Source organism: Lycium ferocissimum, chromosome 8 (genome assembly GCF_029784015.1).
Source record: "Lycium ferocissimum isolate CSIRO_LF1 chromosome 8, AGI_CSIRO_Lferr_CH_V1, whole genome shotgun sequence".
NCBI lineage: Eukaryota > Viridiplantae > Streptophyta > Magnoliopsida > Solanales > Solanaceae > Lycium > Lycium ferocissimum.
The window spans coordinates 12,548,757-12,567,069 of record NC_081349.1 but is presented as its reverse complement, the minus strand read 5'-3'; the positions used below and the strand labels follow the sequence as shown (position 1 = coordinate 12,567,069).

The window sequence follows — 18,313 nt, the reverse complement described above, 5'->3', positions numbered from 1 at the left end:
GGATGTTCCAGTGCTCACCGATTGGTAAACTCATTCGGTTCGGAGTGATGCCGCGTAGTGTTTCTATGGCTGAGTCACATACATTATGGGTATGTTGGGGTCCTCCGTCCCAACTTAGGTTTTGATATCATATCTTTACGTTAGAGACTTTTGCGTATAGTCGGGTATACGGTACATTAGCCTTGTAAGCAAACTATATGGCCAGGTTATCAATAAGCATTACTTTTCTGATTTCATATGATTACAAATTTTACTCTATTTGAAAGGATAAAAGAATGTTTTGAAAAGCTTTTCATCATGCATTTCATCTCATGATTTAAGAGTCCAAAAGACTTGGGACCAGTATAACGAGTAAGGGTCGGGTGCCCATCATGCCTTATCAGGATTGGGGCATGACAGAAGCATATGTCTTTCTAGTTTTAATTCAATTGAAATTAACTATAATCTTTGAAGGGTGTTAAGAAATCATTACCTCAATAATTTGAGTAGAAATTGATTTTTTTTTTAAAAAGGAAATACACACCAAATTTCTTTGCCAAAATTAATAAATACTTAAATTTAATTTGTGACTTCTTATTTATATATTGGAGGAAGGATCCTCGCGATCGCGAATACTTCCTCTCAATTATAAAGGCCGAGTAAATTATGCCTTTGTGATGACTGTTGAAGTCACATGATCACAAAAAATAACCTCTTAATGCCTAGATCTCATGAATATTCTTTGTGTCTACTATGCCAAATCACGATTGTGAATGATTAATTTATTTGACTTTTTTGTTCGAGATCAATTTCTCAGGATGTTTGAGTATAAACTCTTAACTAATTGAGCGACTCTTTGCACAATCACATTTATTATACTAACGATCATGGGGTGTACCAGTTTCTCAAAATTTGGCTATTGGATTTAATGTGTTTGAAATTAAGCCGAGCCTCCCATAAAACAATTATTCAAAATGAGGAGTCAGGTGATTATATCAAGTATCACAATTTCGAGTTTTGATACATTTGACACAATAAAAAATTATCAAAAACGCAAGAAAAAACAATTAAAAATGATAAGAACCATCACCAACGAAGATCACATGTGACATGGGATCATATAAATGGACAATTTAGCTGGTTGTTATTTATGCACCGAACAAGTTGGAAGAAATTTACCATTTATATATTTTACTGATTAGTCATTGAAAGATACATACAGAAAGCTAGGTAAATTATAACCAAAATATAAAGTACTGTACATATGTACTTTAAAATAACATGATGACAATGTAGTAAAATCAAATTAGTTTAGGCAAAATACATCAAATGACCCTTAAACTATACCCAAAATGTCGATATCACACTTAAACTATACGGGCGATCTATTACACACCCGAACATCATAAAAGTAAATTTAATACCACCCTAGAAGCTTATGTTGCACAAAAACAAATTATATTAAATAATAGGAGAGTGGTCAAAATTAAAGTAAATTTTTTTAAAATTTTAATAAAAAATGATTTTTTTTTTTGCAACATCTTCTTCTTTATTCAACCACCACCACCAACCCCCTCACCCTTCTCCTCCACCTTCCCACCACCCCCAACCCCACCCTCCAAACCCTTTTTCTTCTTCTTCCTCTCACTGCCACCCCACCCCTCTCTTCTGCCACTTTCACGCCACCTCCATCCCCACTTCCCAAACCCTTTTTCTTCTTCATTTCACCATCACCACCACCGCCTTCACGCCACCCCCACCCCCCAAAACCCTTCTTCTTCTTCATTTCACCCCCAAACCTACCTTCCTTCTTCATTTCATCATCACCACCACCACCTTCACGCCACCCCCACCCCAAACCCTTATTCTTTTTCTTCTTTTTCATTTCAGCCCCACCCCCACCCCCAAACCCTTATTATTCTTCTTCTTTTCCATTTCACCCCCAACCCCACCCCCAAACCCTTCTTCTTTATTTTCCGAAGTAGCGATGAGGAAGATAGAGGGGATGGGGGACAGTGGTCAGTGAGGCTAAAAAAAAAGGGAGAGGGTCGTCGTGGCGGCTGGTTTCTTTGTCTTTTCGCCCAAGTTAGTTCGCCGGTGGTGGGTTGGCGGTGATGGGGGTGAACCAAAAGGGTTGGGGTTGGGGTCATTGAAGCTCGGAGAATAGGGAAAGTGTTATTTGGTTCGGTGGTCGGATGCTTCGTGGTAGTATTTTGAAAATTAGAGTGGGAGTGCACATGCTTCTCTCTATGGTGGTGGCGGAGATGGTGGATCCGGTGAGATCGGGCTGGTGAGATGGTTAGTGATGAAGAAGATGTGATTATTAGAGGATTTTACTGATTAATTAGAAATTAATTAGTGTAAATATAATTAATAAAAGAAAATTAAATTAATTAAGAAAAGAAAAAGAATATAAAATTAAAATTTGAAAGATTTCCGACGTGGCGCTAATGTGGTGGCGAGTGTATAACACCTCCGCTTGTGCAACTGGTTATCAGCTTCTAGGGTGGTATTAAATTCACTTTTATGATATTCGGGTGTGTAATAGGTTGCCCGTATAGTTTAAGTGTGATATTGACATTTTGGGTATAATTTAAGGGTCATTTCATGTATTTTGCCAATTAGTTCATTATAACAATTTATAAATAAAGGCAGTAAGCATAATATTTCTCAACTTAGCGCAGAAAATCACTTATTTTAATATCATATTTGAATGGAAAATTTAAAAGTAATCATGCCATATTTGATAATCAATTAGGTGACTGCCGTAATGTAAAAAATTTACAACGTAATTGTATGACTTGGCATTACATATCATGTTTCGAAGAAAAAATAAAACACAACTTAAAAGACGAACTTCACAAAATTTTTGTTCGATAACATGTTGTAAACTGTAAAAATATGTTATTCAGGTGTTTTCCATGAGGATGGAGAGTGTTATAATATTTATAAAACACAAAATACATGAAAAGTTACATGAGTACATTTTAAAGGTTTAGTATTAAGCAATGACTTAACTACATATTTTCTCAAATGATTCATGGAATAAAATGTTTAAGAAAACGGATATACACATTGATTTGATCTATTTAGTGTTCATGAATAAATGAAACCTTAAAACATATATTTTTAAGACGTTAAAAACATGAAAGACTAGGAGCAAAAAAGTTATTTTTCCACCTTAAGAAGTTTAGCATATTAACAAGGAATTTATTAAAATTTAGATAAATTGAGATTTACGGTGTGTTTGGTACTCCCTCCGTCCCATAATAAGTGTCATCTTAGCCAAAAACACACATATTAAGAAATCAATAATGCAATGTGAAGTTTACCAAATTACCCCTATATAATAAAAATAAATTACTTTTACCTCTTGATTAGAGCATGGACAAAAAGTAAACCTTTTGACATTGGGAATCCAACAATACCAAGTTACTATGTGGCTTTTCCAATCATCATTTAGATGTTACTTTATTGTCTAAGGATAGAATTGAAAAAAATTAGCCAATTTATGTTTTAATTTCCTAAGGTGACACTTATTATGGAACGGAGGGAGTATGAGGGAGTTGTTTTTCAGGTAAATATTTTCTAGATAAATAAATAATTTTCCTACTCATTTTCTTGTTTTTCGGACGCAAGTTGGAAAATATTATTTTAAAAGCATTGGCATATATTGAAAGCAAAATCACTATAAGTTTTTTGAATTTTGAGTGCAACTTCTGGGGGTAAGGTTAGGAGATTGGGGGTGCGTGGATAGTGTAGATAGGTTAGGGATGTGTTGATATGTTTTTATTGATCCAAAAAATATCTTTCGCCAAATTTTTAAGAAAAATATTCTCATATTCTGATTTTTTTTTTTTTGAAAAATATTTTTCAAGATATTTTGTACAATCAAACAAGGAACATTTCCCGGGAAACATTTTCTGTCATACTAAACACACCCTTACCTCGTTAAATTCATTTGGGCATTGTCATTACGGTTGGTATAATATAATTTTTCTCTTTACTTTCTAAACTAACTAAACTAAATAAACCACCTTGAATTTGAAGAGTTTAAAGGTTTGGGTAAAGTCAATTTTATCAGTCAAATTGATTGCTACTGTTATTTCCCCTTCAAAATTTGTTTTCCACCGTCAACCATTCCAATGGATTTTCAATAATCAATAACGGGTTAACTTTTGTATTTTCATTTTTGTAACCTGGTATTGAGATTATAGAGGGAAAAAAAATGAAGTTGGTTCCAAGAGAAATAGAGAAATTAATGCTCCATAATGCTGGATATTTGGCTCAAAAACGTCTTGCCCGAGGACAACCTCTTAATTATACTGAAGCTGTTGCTCTTATTGCAACTCAGGTATCTTATATAATACAAACACCTTCTTATAATATTGCTAGTGTTAATTATACCTGTTGGGCTAACCATTTGCTTTTGCTACTTATGGTGAAAAAAATGATACTCCCTGCCCCTGGGTGTCAATTTACATGTCACTTTTTTCTTTTTAGTCTGTCTAAAAAAAAAAAAAGTCATATTTTTATAACTAGAAATAACTATTTTAAAATACCCTTTTTACCTTTAATGAAATGATTTATAACTATACAAATGTACAGGTTTGTTTTAGATCACAAATTTCATAATTTTTTTTTTTCGTGAGTTTTGTGCCAAGTCAAACGGTACCACGTAAATTGGGAAGGAGGGAACAGTTACTTTTCCTATTTCAAATGGATACTTGGGGTTGTTCTTTTTATATTGGATTTAAATGAATCTGAATGGAACAGAATGATAGGAGAATTTTGTATAGCTGCACCAACTATTTGGGATTGAGCTATAGTTGATGGATTTTTTTTCTTCCTATTTTTAGATGGATATTGGGTTGTGTTTGTTTTGGATTGAAATGGACTTGAATAGAATCGAGTGTTAGAGAATTCGTATAACCGACCCCAACTAATTTATGATTATGGGTGTGCTTTTCATGGAAAATGCTTTCCAGGAAAATAAGTAGGTTTCTTACTCTTTTTTTTTTTTTTTTTTTTTTTTTTTTTCGGTATGTAAGCAAATAGTAGTATCCTAAAGGCATTTCTATATAATCTAAACAAATACTATGGGGGTGGGGGTGCGGGGTGGGGTTGAGGTTGAAGATGAGGTGCGTTCAAGAGTTCGAAGGAGACAGTCAATGTGGAATGCCCCTTGTGCAACTTCTTGTCCCTACTTCCATTAGGAAGTCATTTTCCTCATTTTTAAGAACTTGTTTTCCTAGAGAAAATGTTATCCAAAAAATTTTGACCAACCAAACATGAGAAAATTGGAAAACATTTTCTAGTTCCTTCATAACGAACACACCCTAAGTATAGTCGATAGAGAAAGTCACTTCTGTTACTTCCAATGGGTTTTTGGGTTATTTTGAAGGAAAAATGTGAACTAAACAGAATGGTATGAGAATTTACAGAGCCGATCTCAACTACGTTGGCATTGAGGTGTAGTTGAATGATTGATTGACTTGGTTGTTTTTGCAACTCCAATTCTCCAATGGTAAAGGTCTAGACTTTTATTTGTTTACTTTCTGAACATGTGGAGACTATATGATTCATCTACCATCCTACATGCTGACAATACATGAAACTTGTAACATACTTTTGGAAGGGGTATTTTTGTACTGATAGAAGTTTTTCTGCAATCGTGTCTTATTAGGTCTTAGAATTTGTCCGTGATGGAGATAAGAGTGTCGCCGAGCTGATGGATATGGGGAGACAATTACTGGGAAGGTAAACTGCACAAGACAGCAGACACCATGTAGTTTAATGATCTATGAGATTAATGCTACCCATGCTATGTAAAAAAGGGTTTATAGTTAATTGGAGAACCATTTTTGAACAGGCCGATTGCATTGCTTTCTCTATAGAGATGTCATAAGGCGAGAAAAACACTTCAAAATTCCAAATGTCCAAGTAAGAAAGAAAACAGTTTGAACTGACCCAGGAAAGAAGTTGCAGGAAATAGCATTATTTGAGCATAGCAGTATCGTATGCATCAGCATTCAGATTGTTGAGTGAGACTACTTGCAAGAAGGCTTGTTTGGGGGTATATTTCTTGGTAAAAAAAATATTATTGCCTTGGCACCAGGAAGTGAAAAAGTCATGCACCTAGAAAATGGAGGAATGGATTCAATAAGTAAACGTGGATAATGTAAAGAGTGTATCATCAGAACTGTGCATGTTACTCGATCGTAGGTGAAATCAATATGAGTGAACTGAAATGCCGCAAAAAAAAAAAAAAAATTAGTTGAATGACTGCATGCTTTTGACGAAGATCAATGGGCTTACAATTAACTTTTTGGTTGTCAGGAGACAAGTTCTTCCAACTGTTCCTCATCTGTTGGATAGTGTTCAGGTACTATACATTTACCATTTGATTGCTGATTGTCCTTGTCAAGGCATCTGGTGACTATTCAGTGGTAATGTAATTTAGGTAGAGGGGACCTTTCCAGATGGAACAAAATTAATCAGCATCCATGACCCTATAGCATGTGAAAACGGAAATCTGGATCTAGCTCTGCACGGTTCTTTCCTTCCTGGTAATCTTGTCACATACTGTTTTTTTAGCATCTTCAACTGTAATTTTCTTTCATTGGCAAGAACCATGGTTTTACTCTTTGCTGTAGAAATGGATCTTTTGGAAGAGATATGAGTAGTTGAAAAAAATGTTATTTGACTAGAACTTGAATTTGGTGGAAGCATTATTTCACTTGTATGAAAAAGGTCCTCTTTGTCGAGTTTGATGCTTGCTGACTTACGTGACCTGTCGTTGATCTGAATTTCCAATTTTCAAAGTTAAGTTGTAGATCAAGTGCCCCAGAGCCCATTTCTACTTGAATTTGGTGGGTAATTCTTCCCTAATCTTAGAGTTTCCATTCACTGGCTTGTCCGTCTAAATTCTCCTACCCACCCTGGTTCTGTCTCTTAGGACATGGTTTGGGTCTTGGGAGGGGCTGGCTGTCATCTGGAGCAATTTTCACAACTAAGAATTTCCCTCCTGCTGTGTGCAGAAACTTAGCGGTACCTCTTGTGAATAGATATCCTGATCCTTTTAGACCCATATGATACTTTAACCTAAGTGTATTAGTAGCGGCTTCATTTGAGCTACCCTTTGTAATCTCTGAGCAAGTTTTTGCCATTAAAGTGATTTCTCCACTGGACTCATTGTAATTTCAGGAATATATTTAGCATTATGCTGTTCTGGAAGTAAAGTATATTCGATAAGAATGGCTTCTTTCACACACTTATTGTTTGAAAGGTATCATTTTGCAGTTCCTCCTCAAGACAAGTTTCCAGAGATAGAAGATAGTAAAATTCCTGGTCAGATGTGCTTTGGAGGTGGACTTATTGTCCTTAATCCTCAAAGAAAGGCTGTAATTCTCAAAGTCACTAATACAGGTGACAGACCAATTCAGGTGATTGTCTTTATTGAATTTCTTCCCTCTTATATGCATTACTGTATTGCGCTGCTCGATCCCTGTAAGCCCACTCCCGACCCTCCAAAAGGATAAAGAAAAAGATTATGGAAAGATAGATAAGACACTATTGGAAGAGAAATATTTGAGTTATCCTGTTAGTTTCTAAGTTGTGCCCAAATGTATCCGGCACGACTTACTAAAATATAGAAGGGGACATAGCTAGTGTAGTGATGCTACATCTGTTGCTGAAAGAAGTTTCATATTATTTGTCTTAATTCATTAAGTTTTCTGTTTATTAGGTGACTGTAGGTTGGTAACTCCTGGATCCTGTGCTTTTTCTGTTCCAAGTGTGTGATCATGCTTTTCTTCTAAAGATGTAGTACATCCAGTATCCAGATATGAAATGGGGTTGACTGTCGTGAATTTAATTTCTAATGAGTCAATCTGAAACTTCCGATCCTTCTTATTTGAAATGAAAGATGCGGAAAAGAGGGTAACAGTACTATAATGTTTCCAGGTTGGCAGCCACTATCACTTTATCGAGGTCAATCCATCCTTGATATTTGATCGAAGGAGAGCACATGGCATGCGTTTAAATATACCTGCAGGAACAGCTACGAGGTTTGAAGTGAGACTTCTGACCATTTTAGCTTCAAAGCAACACTTCACTTCATCTATGTCTTGGCTTTTGCAAGGATGCAAAAAGCTTTGCAAAAGCAACAAACACATATCTTTTTTTCTGAACATCTCTTCTGCCTGTAATATTCACTTTATTAATATGGGTGGTTAGAAACTTATGTCGGCTCGTGGAGTTACGTACAACCATGCTACTTGAGCTTGGTTCTGAGTTGGGATTTTCCATAATTGGCTTGGGCATTGATTTGTGGGAGAGATTAAGACATGTTGGACATATTGCTTTATCAGGAACATGTACCGGAAAAAAATGAATGCTTGCAGGAGTTGAGGCACTTTTCTTGTTTATAATTAAGCATCTAATTATAGAGTAAATGAGCTAGTGGCTCCACTTATAGCAAATTTGTGGAGAAAGAGATACCTGTAAGAATAGTCTACCTACCTTTCTTAGAGCACGTACCTGAGATATGCCTATAAAACTAGTACTTATATGTTATGGCTTCGTCAAATTTGTGATTTGGATCTAAAAAGCTCCTTGATGAAGAATGGCGAATTGACATGATACCCCAGGTTAAATAGACCAAAAAGGCATCAATATTCAACTGAGAACTTGTCAAATATTTCATTTACAGACAATTAACAGTATCGTCGGTGAGTAATAGCGTGCATAAATTAAGCAGTAACCTTTCCGTGCTTAGATGTTTTTTATTTGCTCATCTCCAGTTGTGTCCTTTATCTTGTCATGTAGTGGTGCTCAAACATGTTAAGAAAATTTGACATCAATTTTCTCTTCAATTTCTGCTGGCTTATGATTGGAGTTGACAAATGTTCATCATTTTTTTAGCCAGGAGAAACAAAGAGCGTTGTTCTTGTTAGGACTAGTGGCAAACAAGTGATCAGAGGAGGCAATGCAATTGCTGATGGTCCAGTTGATGATGCAAAAGTTATGACAGTAATGGGAGCTCTGAGTGATGGAGGATTTGGTCATTTGGAAGAACCAAATGCAAGGTCTGGTAGTATTGTTACATCAGCTTTTTTCTCTCAGAACGTTCCTGAAAATTTGGAGTACTTGATTGAGTTGCTTAGTTAATGTAGATGCAAGAAAAAGGGATATCTTAGCTTGAAAAGTATTTTGCAGGGAAGGTGTTGTAGGAGAAGAATCTTGCTTTTCTTTTTCGATGTCTCATGAGGCATATGGCAACATGTATGGCCCCACCACTGGAGACAGAATACGCCTAGGCGATACTGATCTATTTGCTGAGATTGAGAAAGACTTCAGTGTCTATGGTGATGAGTGCGTGTTTGGGGGTGGAAAAGTTCTAAGAGATGGAATGGGTCAGGCATGTGGATATCCTTCAGCAGATTGTTTGGATACTGTTATAACAAATGCTGTAGTGATTGACTATACAGCGATTTTCAAGTGCGATATTGGAATTAAAGATGGTCGTATTGTTTCCCTTTGTAAGGCAGGTAACCCAGATGTCATGGATGTTTATACGGTAATTGGGGTAAGTCTGGAATATTCTAATGTTAAGTTGGCAGAAGTCACTAGAATGTGAAGCTAATGACTCCTGATCTTTCAGGTTAACACTGAGGTTATTGCTGGCGAAGGAATGATTGTAACAGCTGGAGCTATAGATTGTCATGTGCACTTTATATGCCCTCAACTGGCATATGAGGCAATATCAAGTGGTAAACTTTATAATCTATAATGTAATTTTTTATTTCCCTTCGAAAATTGCTATTACATGCTTTTGTTTTTTATGTAACAATTGTGTCTAGCTAGATATGTAAACAATATGATAGCTCATGCTCTTGTAGTGTTCCAGGTTTATGTAGTAACCTCCTGTCTTTGGTATGTGCAATCACTATCAAACTGAGCAGATTTTCTCTAGTGTTTGGTGTTCTTTTGGAGATAATCATCCAATTTGATTGAATGTTAGAGAATACTGTTGCCTTTTTTTTCTCCCTCCCTTTCTTTTCTGTGTGATATGGTCTTAACTCACCTTCAAAAGAGACCTCAAAGATTTTGGCGGCTGAAAGTTATTATTCATCCGCAATGAACAAAGTGCATAAGCTGGGTTGTAGCGTACGTGCTGATAGTCAAGTTATTATTCATCCTCAATGAAAAAAGTACATATGCTGGGTTGTAGTGTACGTGCTGATAGTCATATTAAGTATGAGATTAAATGGTAGATGATGTTGATTGTCTGATGCTCTACCTTTGGATCTAAGCAAATCATGAAAAAGAGTTAGGTATCCGCAGTTTTGGCAGTCCATTCATAAACTGATTTTTTTTAACTGACTTATTATTTCTGGAACCACATACATTCGGATGCAATAAGGATCATTTTCTCATATGGATAATCAGATTAGCAAGCTGAAGTAGAAGAGGTTTTATATTAGTTGTTTTCCCAATAGGCTGAGTCTTAAGTGGCTTAATTTTCTGTAAAACAAGCTTAATCTATTGTGTTTTAGGAAAGAGGAGCGAAGTGATAGATTGCTTGTCTTTGTATTTAACTTCTTGTCTTGTTTCCTTCTTTTCGGCCGTTGTAGGAATCACTACAATGGTGGGAGGTGGTACAGGGCCTGCTCATGGGACACGTGCAACCACGTGTACACCGGGGCGTGTGCACATGGAATTGATGTTGCAGTCAACAGACGAAATTCCCCTAAATTTTGGTTTCACTGGAAAAGTATGCTAATTTGCTCACTTATTTTACTGATGGAAAAAGTATGCTTATTATCTGGGATTTACTGTAACAGGATAACTGTGCATAGCTTTAGATATCCGAACCTTGTTTTCACTTGCTTGTAGTGGTATAACCTGGCACATCACAGAGACAGAACCAGATGTCCTCACCCTTTTACCTCCTATTGGGACCAAGAACTTGGAACAAAAGACTTTTGTTTCTGTTTTTGCAGTTTTGGGCATCAACAGATAATTTTGTGCTGATTTTTGTAGTGGAACACATGGGTGATTTCCAAATTGAAGTCCATAAAAAGATGTTTCTTTTATAACAACGTGGAATGCATGTCTTCTGGTGCATTTATTTCTTTGCCCAATTGTATTGCAGGGTAACAGTTCCAAGGCTGATGGCCTGCATGAAATAATCAAAGCTGGAGCAATGGGCCTGAAGCTTCATGAGGACTGGGGAACTACCCCTGCTGCTATAGACATGTGCCTAGCTGTTGCAGATCAATATGACATTCAGGTGCTCGTTCCTTTCTATGTTTGCTGATTCAACTAAGTATTACAAGTTAAAAGGTGATTATGATTTCTGAAATGCAGGTCAATATCCATACCGACACCTTGAATGAATCTGGATTTGTTGAGCATACAATTGCTGCTTTTAAAGGTCGCACCATACATACATACCACAGGTAAACACTTATGTACCTTCTCCCTCCAACTCTGAAGGAAAATAGGAAAAAGAAGAAAGAGAGAGCCAAGAATGACGAATTGAGAAAAAGGATTAGAAAACGCAGCTGCTTGCCTATAAGATCAATGAACAGAATTCTTCTATTTCATAACTGTGACATGTATTCTGCAGTGAAGGTGCTGGTGGTGGACATGCTCCGGATATAATCAAAGTTTGTGGTGTAAAGAATGTCATTCCCTCATCAACCAATCCAACACGTCCATTCACTTCGAATACTGTGGACGAGCACCTTGATATGCTGGTAAGAGAAGCTTATAATAAGGTGACGTTTCTATGCTCCTGAACAATATATTGACCTGATAGCGCTACTTGCAGATGGTATGCCATCATCTTAACAGGGACATCCGAGAGGATGTAGCTTTTGCTGAATCGCGGATTCGGGCTGAAACAATTGCTGCAGAAGACATTTTGCATGATATGGGAGCAATTAGCATTATATCTTCTGATTCACAAGCCATGGGTCGAATTGGAGAGGTTTTCAGTAGTCTAATGTCCTATTAATTTTTTATTGAGAAACATCAATTTGCAGGCAAACTTAACCAATTATTAGTTTTTTCAAAATATCCTCTGTTAAAAGCTGGTAAACAGAATGTCTGGTATTTGTATAATCAAATCACCATAATGCAGTACGCAGCATGTACATCAATGTTCTTAACGTCTACCTACAATAACCCAGTGTTCTATTTGTGTTATTAGAATATTAATTGAGTATGTGTCGAGATTCATTGTCCCTGTATAAGGAAAATCATATAAGAAAATTCTATAGGATACATTAGATTATTCTGAACCTAACTATAGAATATTTACTTACCTTTTATCATAGGAATTGCTTCCCTACCATATTCTGAATCTAATTATAGAAATTTACTTAACTTTTAGCATAATCAGTAGCCTAAGACTCCTGTATAAAGAGTACCTCTTGTACATTGTTAATCAAGTCAATGAGCTTCTTTTCTATTTTCACAAGGTATCAGAGTATTTCTAGTTATGGTTTACCCAATATTGGACCCCATGTTATGTTTTCTACGCTCCAAATATCCAGTCCTCGGTGGGAGGGGGTGTTAAGTGTCTCGCATTGGTAGAGGAAATGAGTTATTTTCTCCTTGTGTCTTCTTGGACAACCCTCACCTCTTGAGCTAGACTTAAGGATTGAGTTAGACCCAAGGTCCATTTTATCATGGTACCAAAGTAGGTAGAAGTCCTGGGTTCGAGTCTCACTGCCACTGCTATCAAAAAGAATTTCCACGTGCTTGGATCATTCAAACAATCAAGACCACATGTGAAGTGGCGTGGTGAAGACATAATTAAGTAAATAAAAATGTGCTCTTTCTAACAGCTTAAGCTTTATATGAGATGGTCAAATGCTTCAAACATAGGTTATAATATGTATCCTGCTAATATGATTAGGGTTCCCCAGGAAAGCAAAATCTACCCTTTCTTGTCACTTAATATAATTGGCTCATATCATGATTAAGCCGAAATTGCATAGAAGAGAACTTTTTGTAAGACCAATATCACTTACCATCCATGTACCAGAACCTAATTAAGCTGAGCAAAAATAAATGAAGAACTAGAGGGTACCCAGTTATATAGTACAATTTATTTCTTTCTGGCTTTTGTTATTTCTTGAAGGTGGAATATAGAAAAAGATGGTAATTGAGTAGGTCATAGCCTAGACCTGACGCCCTGCAGTTGCCAGATTTTGCCAGGAAACGGCAATTGTCCTTGTACTAGGAACTTACAAGTAGCAAGTAGGTTGGTCTGAAGGAGAGACAGCGCAACACTGATGTCTCCTTCCAGATCTCCTAAACTGTTTTCTTTAGTTTTCCACCTCATAACAAATGTATAGACTCTAAAACTGCTTTATCTCCTTTGTAACTCGAGTGTCATCCTCTTAAAAGTTCAAGGAGAGATTCAGAATGATAAAGCTTAACTCTGTTGTTATCAAAGGATTTGTCTCTGCCGTGAGGTATAAAAATTGGACAGGGGATTGAACTTGCAACACCGAAATTTATGTTGTTAGCCAATATGAAAATTGCAATTAACTGAGTAGGGTCAGATTCTTCTGTTAAGCCTTTAATTAGCTACCTGCTGTGAGTTAGCACTCCATGTGATGGAGATGAATATATATTTTACACTTTCTACAAAACTTGGCTGTATGATATATATTGGATAGCTACTTGTCTTACCAGGTGATTTGTAGAACATGGCAGACTGCCCACAAGATGAAGTCATTTAGAGGACCATTGGACATTAACGGGTCAGACAATGACAATTTCCGGATCAAACGATACATCGCAAAATACACTATAAATCCAGCTATTGCTAATGGGATCTCTCAATATGTCGGATCAGTTGAGGTCTGTCCTTATCATCACTGTTCATCTCATGAGTTTGTTAAACTCTTTACTGACTATTTTACCTTTGTGACTTTTCAATACCAAATTCCAAATTCTCTAAAGGGATGTGTTTTTGTGAAGCTATAAATTGGATCAAGTTTTTCTGTTTTACAGTTTTTCTTTACTTCTTATGATATATGGACTCTTCATTACCTAAATATATTGAACGTGTATGATAAGGGTATGGGTATTTTGTCTAAGTCCTTCAAAATACACCAAAACACCTGTAAAACATCGGACATGACCTCCACATTAGATCCATCTCCAAACCTAATATCCGCGTCTATGTAAAGTTGGAGGGGATGAAGGGGACTAATTGACTAAATAAGGAAAAGATAGAGTTGAATTCATCTCGAAGGAGCATAAAGTAAGCACCTTTAATATCATTGCTTAGCTTAGCATAAGCAAAAGCCAAATCTCATCAACCACATATTAAGGAATTTTAGTACCATTTCTTAGAGATAAAAAAGGAGACATATAAGGCTTTTAAAATGTTGAAAGAGTTAATATCTCCTCTATGGCCATAATTTTGAAGTAGCTTAGTTTGGAAAATAAGGAAACTTCTAGTTTTTGCCGATAGATTTTCGTCTTCGGTTTTATCAATATGCTGTAGGTCGGGAAATAACGACTTTTATCAGATGCTATGATATGGACAAACATATCTTTGTATCATCAATCAATAGCTCAGAAGTTTTTTTTCTTGGGTTGGGGGATTTCAATAATCTAAATATGGTTTACCCTGTGCGCAGCACACCCGAAGGGTAGCAGCTGCGGGTTCCCTTGTCGTTATTTAAAAAAAAAAAAAAAAACATAATAATCTAAATATGGTATCGTCAAGCTAAGATAAAAGTTGGGGCTGATCAAAATATGCAGTTTTCAGGACTCTAGGTAAAACTATTAATCTCATTTTAAGCAAACAGAAAAAAGGAACAAAGAGTTGATTTGATTAGCTGGAAACAAAACCACAATAGTATAAACCATGTTAGAAAACTTGAAGTACGTCTAGGTCAACTAATTTCTAGAAACTTGCAGAGTATAAAGTTATTAGAACCTTGAAAGGTGGTCATTCTCTCCTTTATCATTGTACTGCTGAAGGCATTGTCATCTGAAAAGTCGAGCACTTCAATTCTATTTGTCATATATTATAGTTTTATTTTATTTGATATCTTGCAGGTAGGGAAATTAGCCGATCTTGTGGTGTGGAAACCCTCATTTTTCGGGGCGAAACCAGAAATGGTGATCAAAGGAGGGGTAATAGCTTGGTCAAATATGGGAGACCCAAATGCTAGCATCCCAACTCCTGAACCGGTAACTTTTTCACATTGGTAGTCTTTTTTATTCACAATTTTTGCCTTTAACCAGCTTTTGGACCTAAGTTCTTGCATCCACGAGATCCAACATCTGAATAATGTTTCAGAAGCAACTGTATAGTTTAATTCTGTTTTTTTGCTTCATGTGTGAATCTTGAATTATTGCTTATGTTTTAAATAGCCTCTGCCCATTAGACCCTTATTCAGTTTTGTTATCCGCCTGACAGCACAGGTGTTATCTGTAATTTCATTTCTGAAGTACAAGTTGTTGTAGGTGTTAATGAGGCCTATGTTTGGAGCATTCTCCAAGGCTGCAAGTACTAATTCAATTGCTTTTGTCAGCAAGGCATGTATCTCTCTCTCTCTCTCTCTCTCTCTCTCATAAAGACTCTCAGCCCAAAAGTGTATGGACTTCTTTTTTATATATTTAGGAGTTGGGATATACTTTATATACACTAATGATGTAAAGGTTATATCACTGACTTAGTTTAACCTGTTACAAAAGGTTATTTACTCTATTTTCTGAGTTAGCATATTAGACTTGCTATGCATTGTTACCTATTGTTGTAGGTAACTTAACCTGATGGTGTAAAATATTGTATACTGTTAGTGCACAGAAGTTAAGCTCTAGGAGTTGATGTTGGGACCGTCAAAACTTTAACGACGGTCTTTTAGAAGTTAAACTCTAGGAGTTGGTGGCTTTGCTAGACATAAGTTCTGCAGCTACACGAAAATGCACAGAAGAATAGGGGGAAGTTCGACAAAATTGCACTTAACTACTCTGTATGTACTGCATTTGATATACAGGCAGCTCTGGATGCTGGAATAAAAGACTCGTATGGACTAAACAAGAGGGTGGAAGCTGTAAGTAATGTGAGAAATATCAGTAAACTAGACATGAAGCTCAACAATGCACTTCCTGACATCAATGTCGATCCTGAGACATACACAGTGACCGCGGATGGAACAGTCCTTACGTGCCCGCCGGCTACTACTGTACCACTCTCTAGGAACTATTTTCTTTTCTAGTGGTAACTGTTTGTACTCCAGTAGCTTCGGCCTAGACTAAAGAAGACTAAGTTATTACAAAAATGTCATTAATGAGGCAAGGGCCTTGTTTGGCTAGTTGGATGTTGGCTTGGAATCCGAAATGTCTCTCCCTTGCACAAATAGCCATCATCCAATCCTCAAGCTTGCAATTGCGACCATTTGCATGTATGTCCCTTTTTTGCATGTTTGGCCACTTTTGCATTTCTACCCCTTTGCACATCTAGCCACTTTTGAGTGTTGGCTTTCTTTGTTGCCCAAGCCTTGCCCAAGCTACCTTCCATACGTCGTAAGCCATCTTGTGTGGCTTGTAGGAGCCTCCAAAGGCCTCAAACGACTTCCTCATCCTCCATGTAGCTTGTAGAGCTTGAAGTCTCATATCTCGTCCTTGAATGTACGTCTTGAAATGAGGTGTGCCAAGTAGGATCATATCATAAGGCATCTGCACAATTGAACAAATTTTCTTTTTCCACTTGGATGTAATGTTTTTAATAAGCTTCAATGCTTACTTTTCCCCTTATGTTAGACCAATAATTTTGTATTTGTTCAATGGAAAACAGTAACCGGGGACGAGGAAACAATATAGGATAGGGACAGTAGAATTAGAGGTAATGAAAACACGCCGTTCTCTTGCAAATTTGGCAGCCAAAGGTAAGTGCGTGAGCTCATCCGACTTAGTCAATTGAAAGAAGCTTATGAGTATCAAGTGTTGAAAAGTACGTTTAAGTTGATTATTGACCATATGTTTGTCTGGTTAAAAAGTGCTAATCTATTAGAATGACTAAAACGTCCTTCAAGCAATTTATATAAACAATAAATATAACGAGGACGAATGGCGATAATGGAATGAAGACTGGAGAAGGAGCTGAGGGTTCTGGCATGCAGAGGGGACGTTGGGAGTTACAAAAGATATTGGAGATAAAATAGTAAAAAAATTGATCAAACGAAAGATAAAGTCATAAACTAGATGATAATCAACTTATGACTTCTAGTTAATTTTGGTGTATAATTCCTTGGTCTATAAACACTTTAGATGTTTTACAAAACGTGCAAATAAGTTATAAAGTGTATATAAGGTTTACTCAAATATCATCTATTTTTTGGTTGAGGAAACGCTGCCACAGGGTCCTGTAGAAGCGATGGCTGATCAAAGGACTCTAGGGAGATTGTAGAGGGGTCAGTGAAATACTCCCTCTGGTTCAAAAAGAGTGTCTATTTAGTCATTTGTACACCCTTTCATAAAATACTAATTTCTAGGCAAAAATAAATAATTTGATTAAACTACTCCTAATTAAATATGTATTGGGATTTGGTTTAACACATAATGAGAGCAAATTTGAAACAATAAAGTTGGTTCTTTCTTAATTTGATAAGTGGACATTTTTTCTGAACCAAAAAAATAAAAGTTCAGTGGACACTCTTGAACCGGAGGAAGTATTCATGTCAAGCTTCACTAATTGAAGTATGTCTCTTCGTCTTCTCCCTCTTGGGAAGGTGAATTATAATCGAACACTCTATAACTATAACTTTAAATATTTGAATTCAAAAAAAAAAAAAAAAATCAATCTAATGTTTACGACTCTTAACATGCGCAAGCCAACATGACGTCGACTTCATCTTTTTTGTCATGTAATGCTAGCATTGGTAGAAATGGCCTTATGGGCCACTCTTGTACTAACGTACTAGAGTTGTCAAAACGGGCCATCCCAGCACCATTGGCCTTCTTTTGGGTAATTTGATGGGGCAGTGGGCCGGCCGCCTTCACTAGAAGTGCTTAAATCTGGTAAATTTTAACCTGTACTACAAGAGTTGTGGGTTGGGGCGGGCCAGACCTTCATTTTTTTTCCAATTTTTTTATAAGAAAATTTGTTTTCAATCTAAATTCGAACCTCTTAAGTATACAAATTTGTTATATTTCTAACATACAATTAGATGGAAGTACATAATTTTACGACAACTTATATAAAATAAACACCTATATATCGTCGAGCACATTTGAATCCGTTTGTGATAAAGGTGCCTTAATTAACATCTCCATCTTAGTCTACATTCAT

The 18,313-nt window shown here is 36.4% G+C and overlaps 1 protein-coding gene across 5 annotated transcripts; it reads left to right on the top strand.

Annotated features, from left to right (window-relative positions):
- The first annotated feature begins 3,886 nt into the window (after positions 1-3,886).
- On the top strand, positions 3,887-16,779 carry LOC132067264 (urease). 5 transcript variants are annotated; one of them, XM_059460442.1, is made up of 18 exons: positions 3,887-4,333; positions 5,666-5,739; positions 6,319-6,364; positions 6,443-6,548; positions 7,282-7,424; positions 7,945-8,055; positions 8,905-9,068; positions 9,199-9,568; positions 9,644-9,752; positions 10,617-10,756; positions 11,138-11,275; positions 11,353-11,444; positions 11,615-11,744; positions 11,819-11,977; positions 13,696-13,863; positions 15,076-15,210; positions 15,487-15,562; positions 16,024-16,779. In XM_059460442.1, exons 1-18 carry the CDS (start codon positions 4,208-4,210, stop codon positions 16,239-16,241), a joined length of 2,505 nt encoding a protein of 834 aa, XP_059316425.1. In that variant the 5' UTR covers positions 3,887-4,207; the 3' UTR covers positions 16,242-16,779. The 5 variants fall into 5 exon arrangements, with proteins under 5 accessions (XP_059316425.1, XP_059316426.1, XP_059316427.1 ...); XM_059460444.1 differs by lacking the exon at positions 3,887-4,333 and adding an exon at positions 5,186-5,506; XM_059460443.1 differs by lacking the exon at positions 7,945-8,055.
- The last annotated feature ends 1,534 nt before the right edge of the window (positions 16,780-18,313 follow it).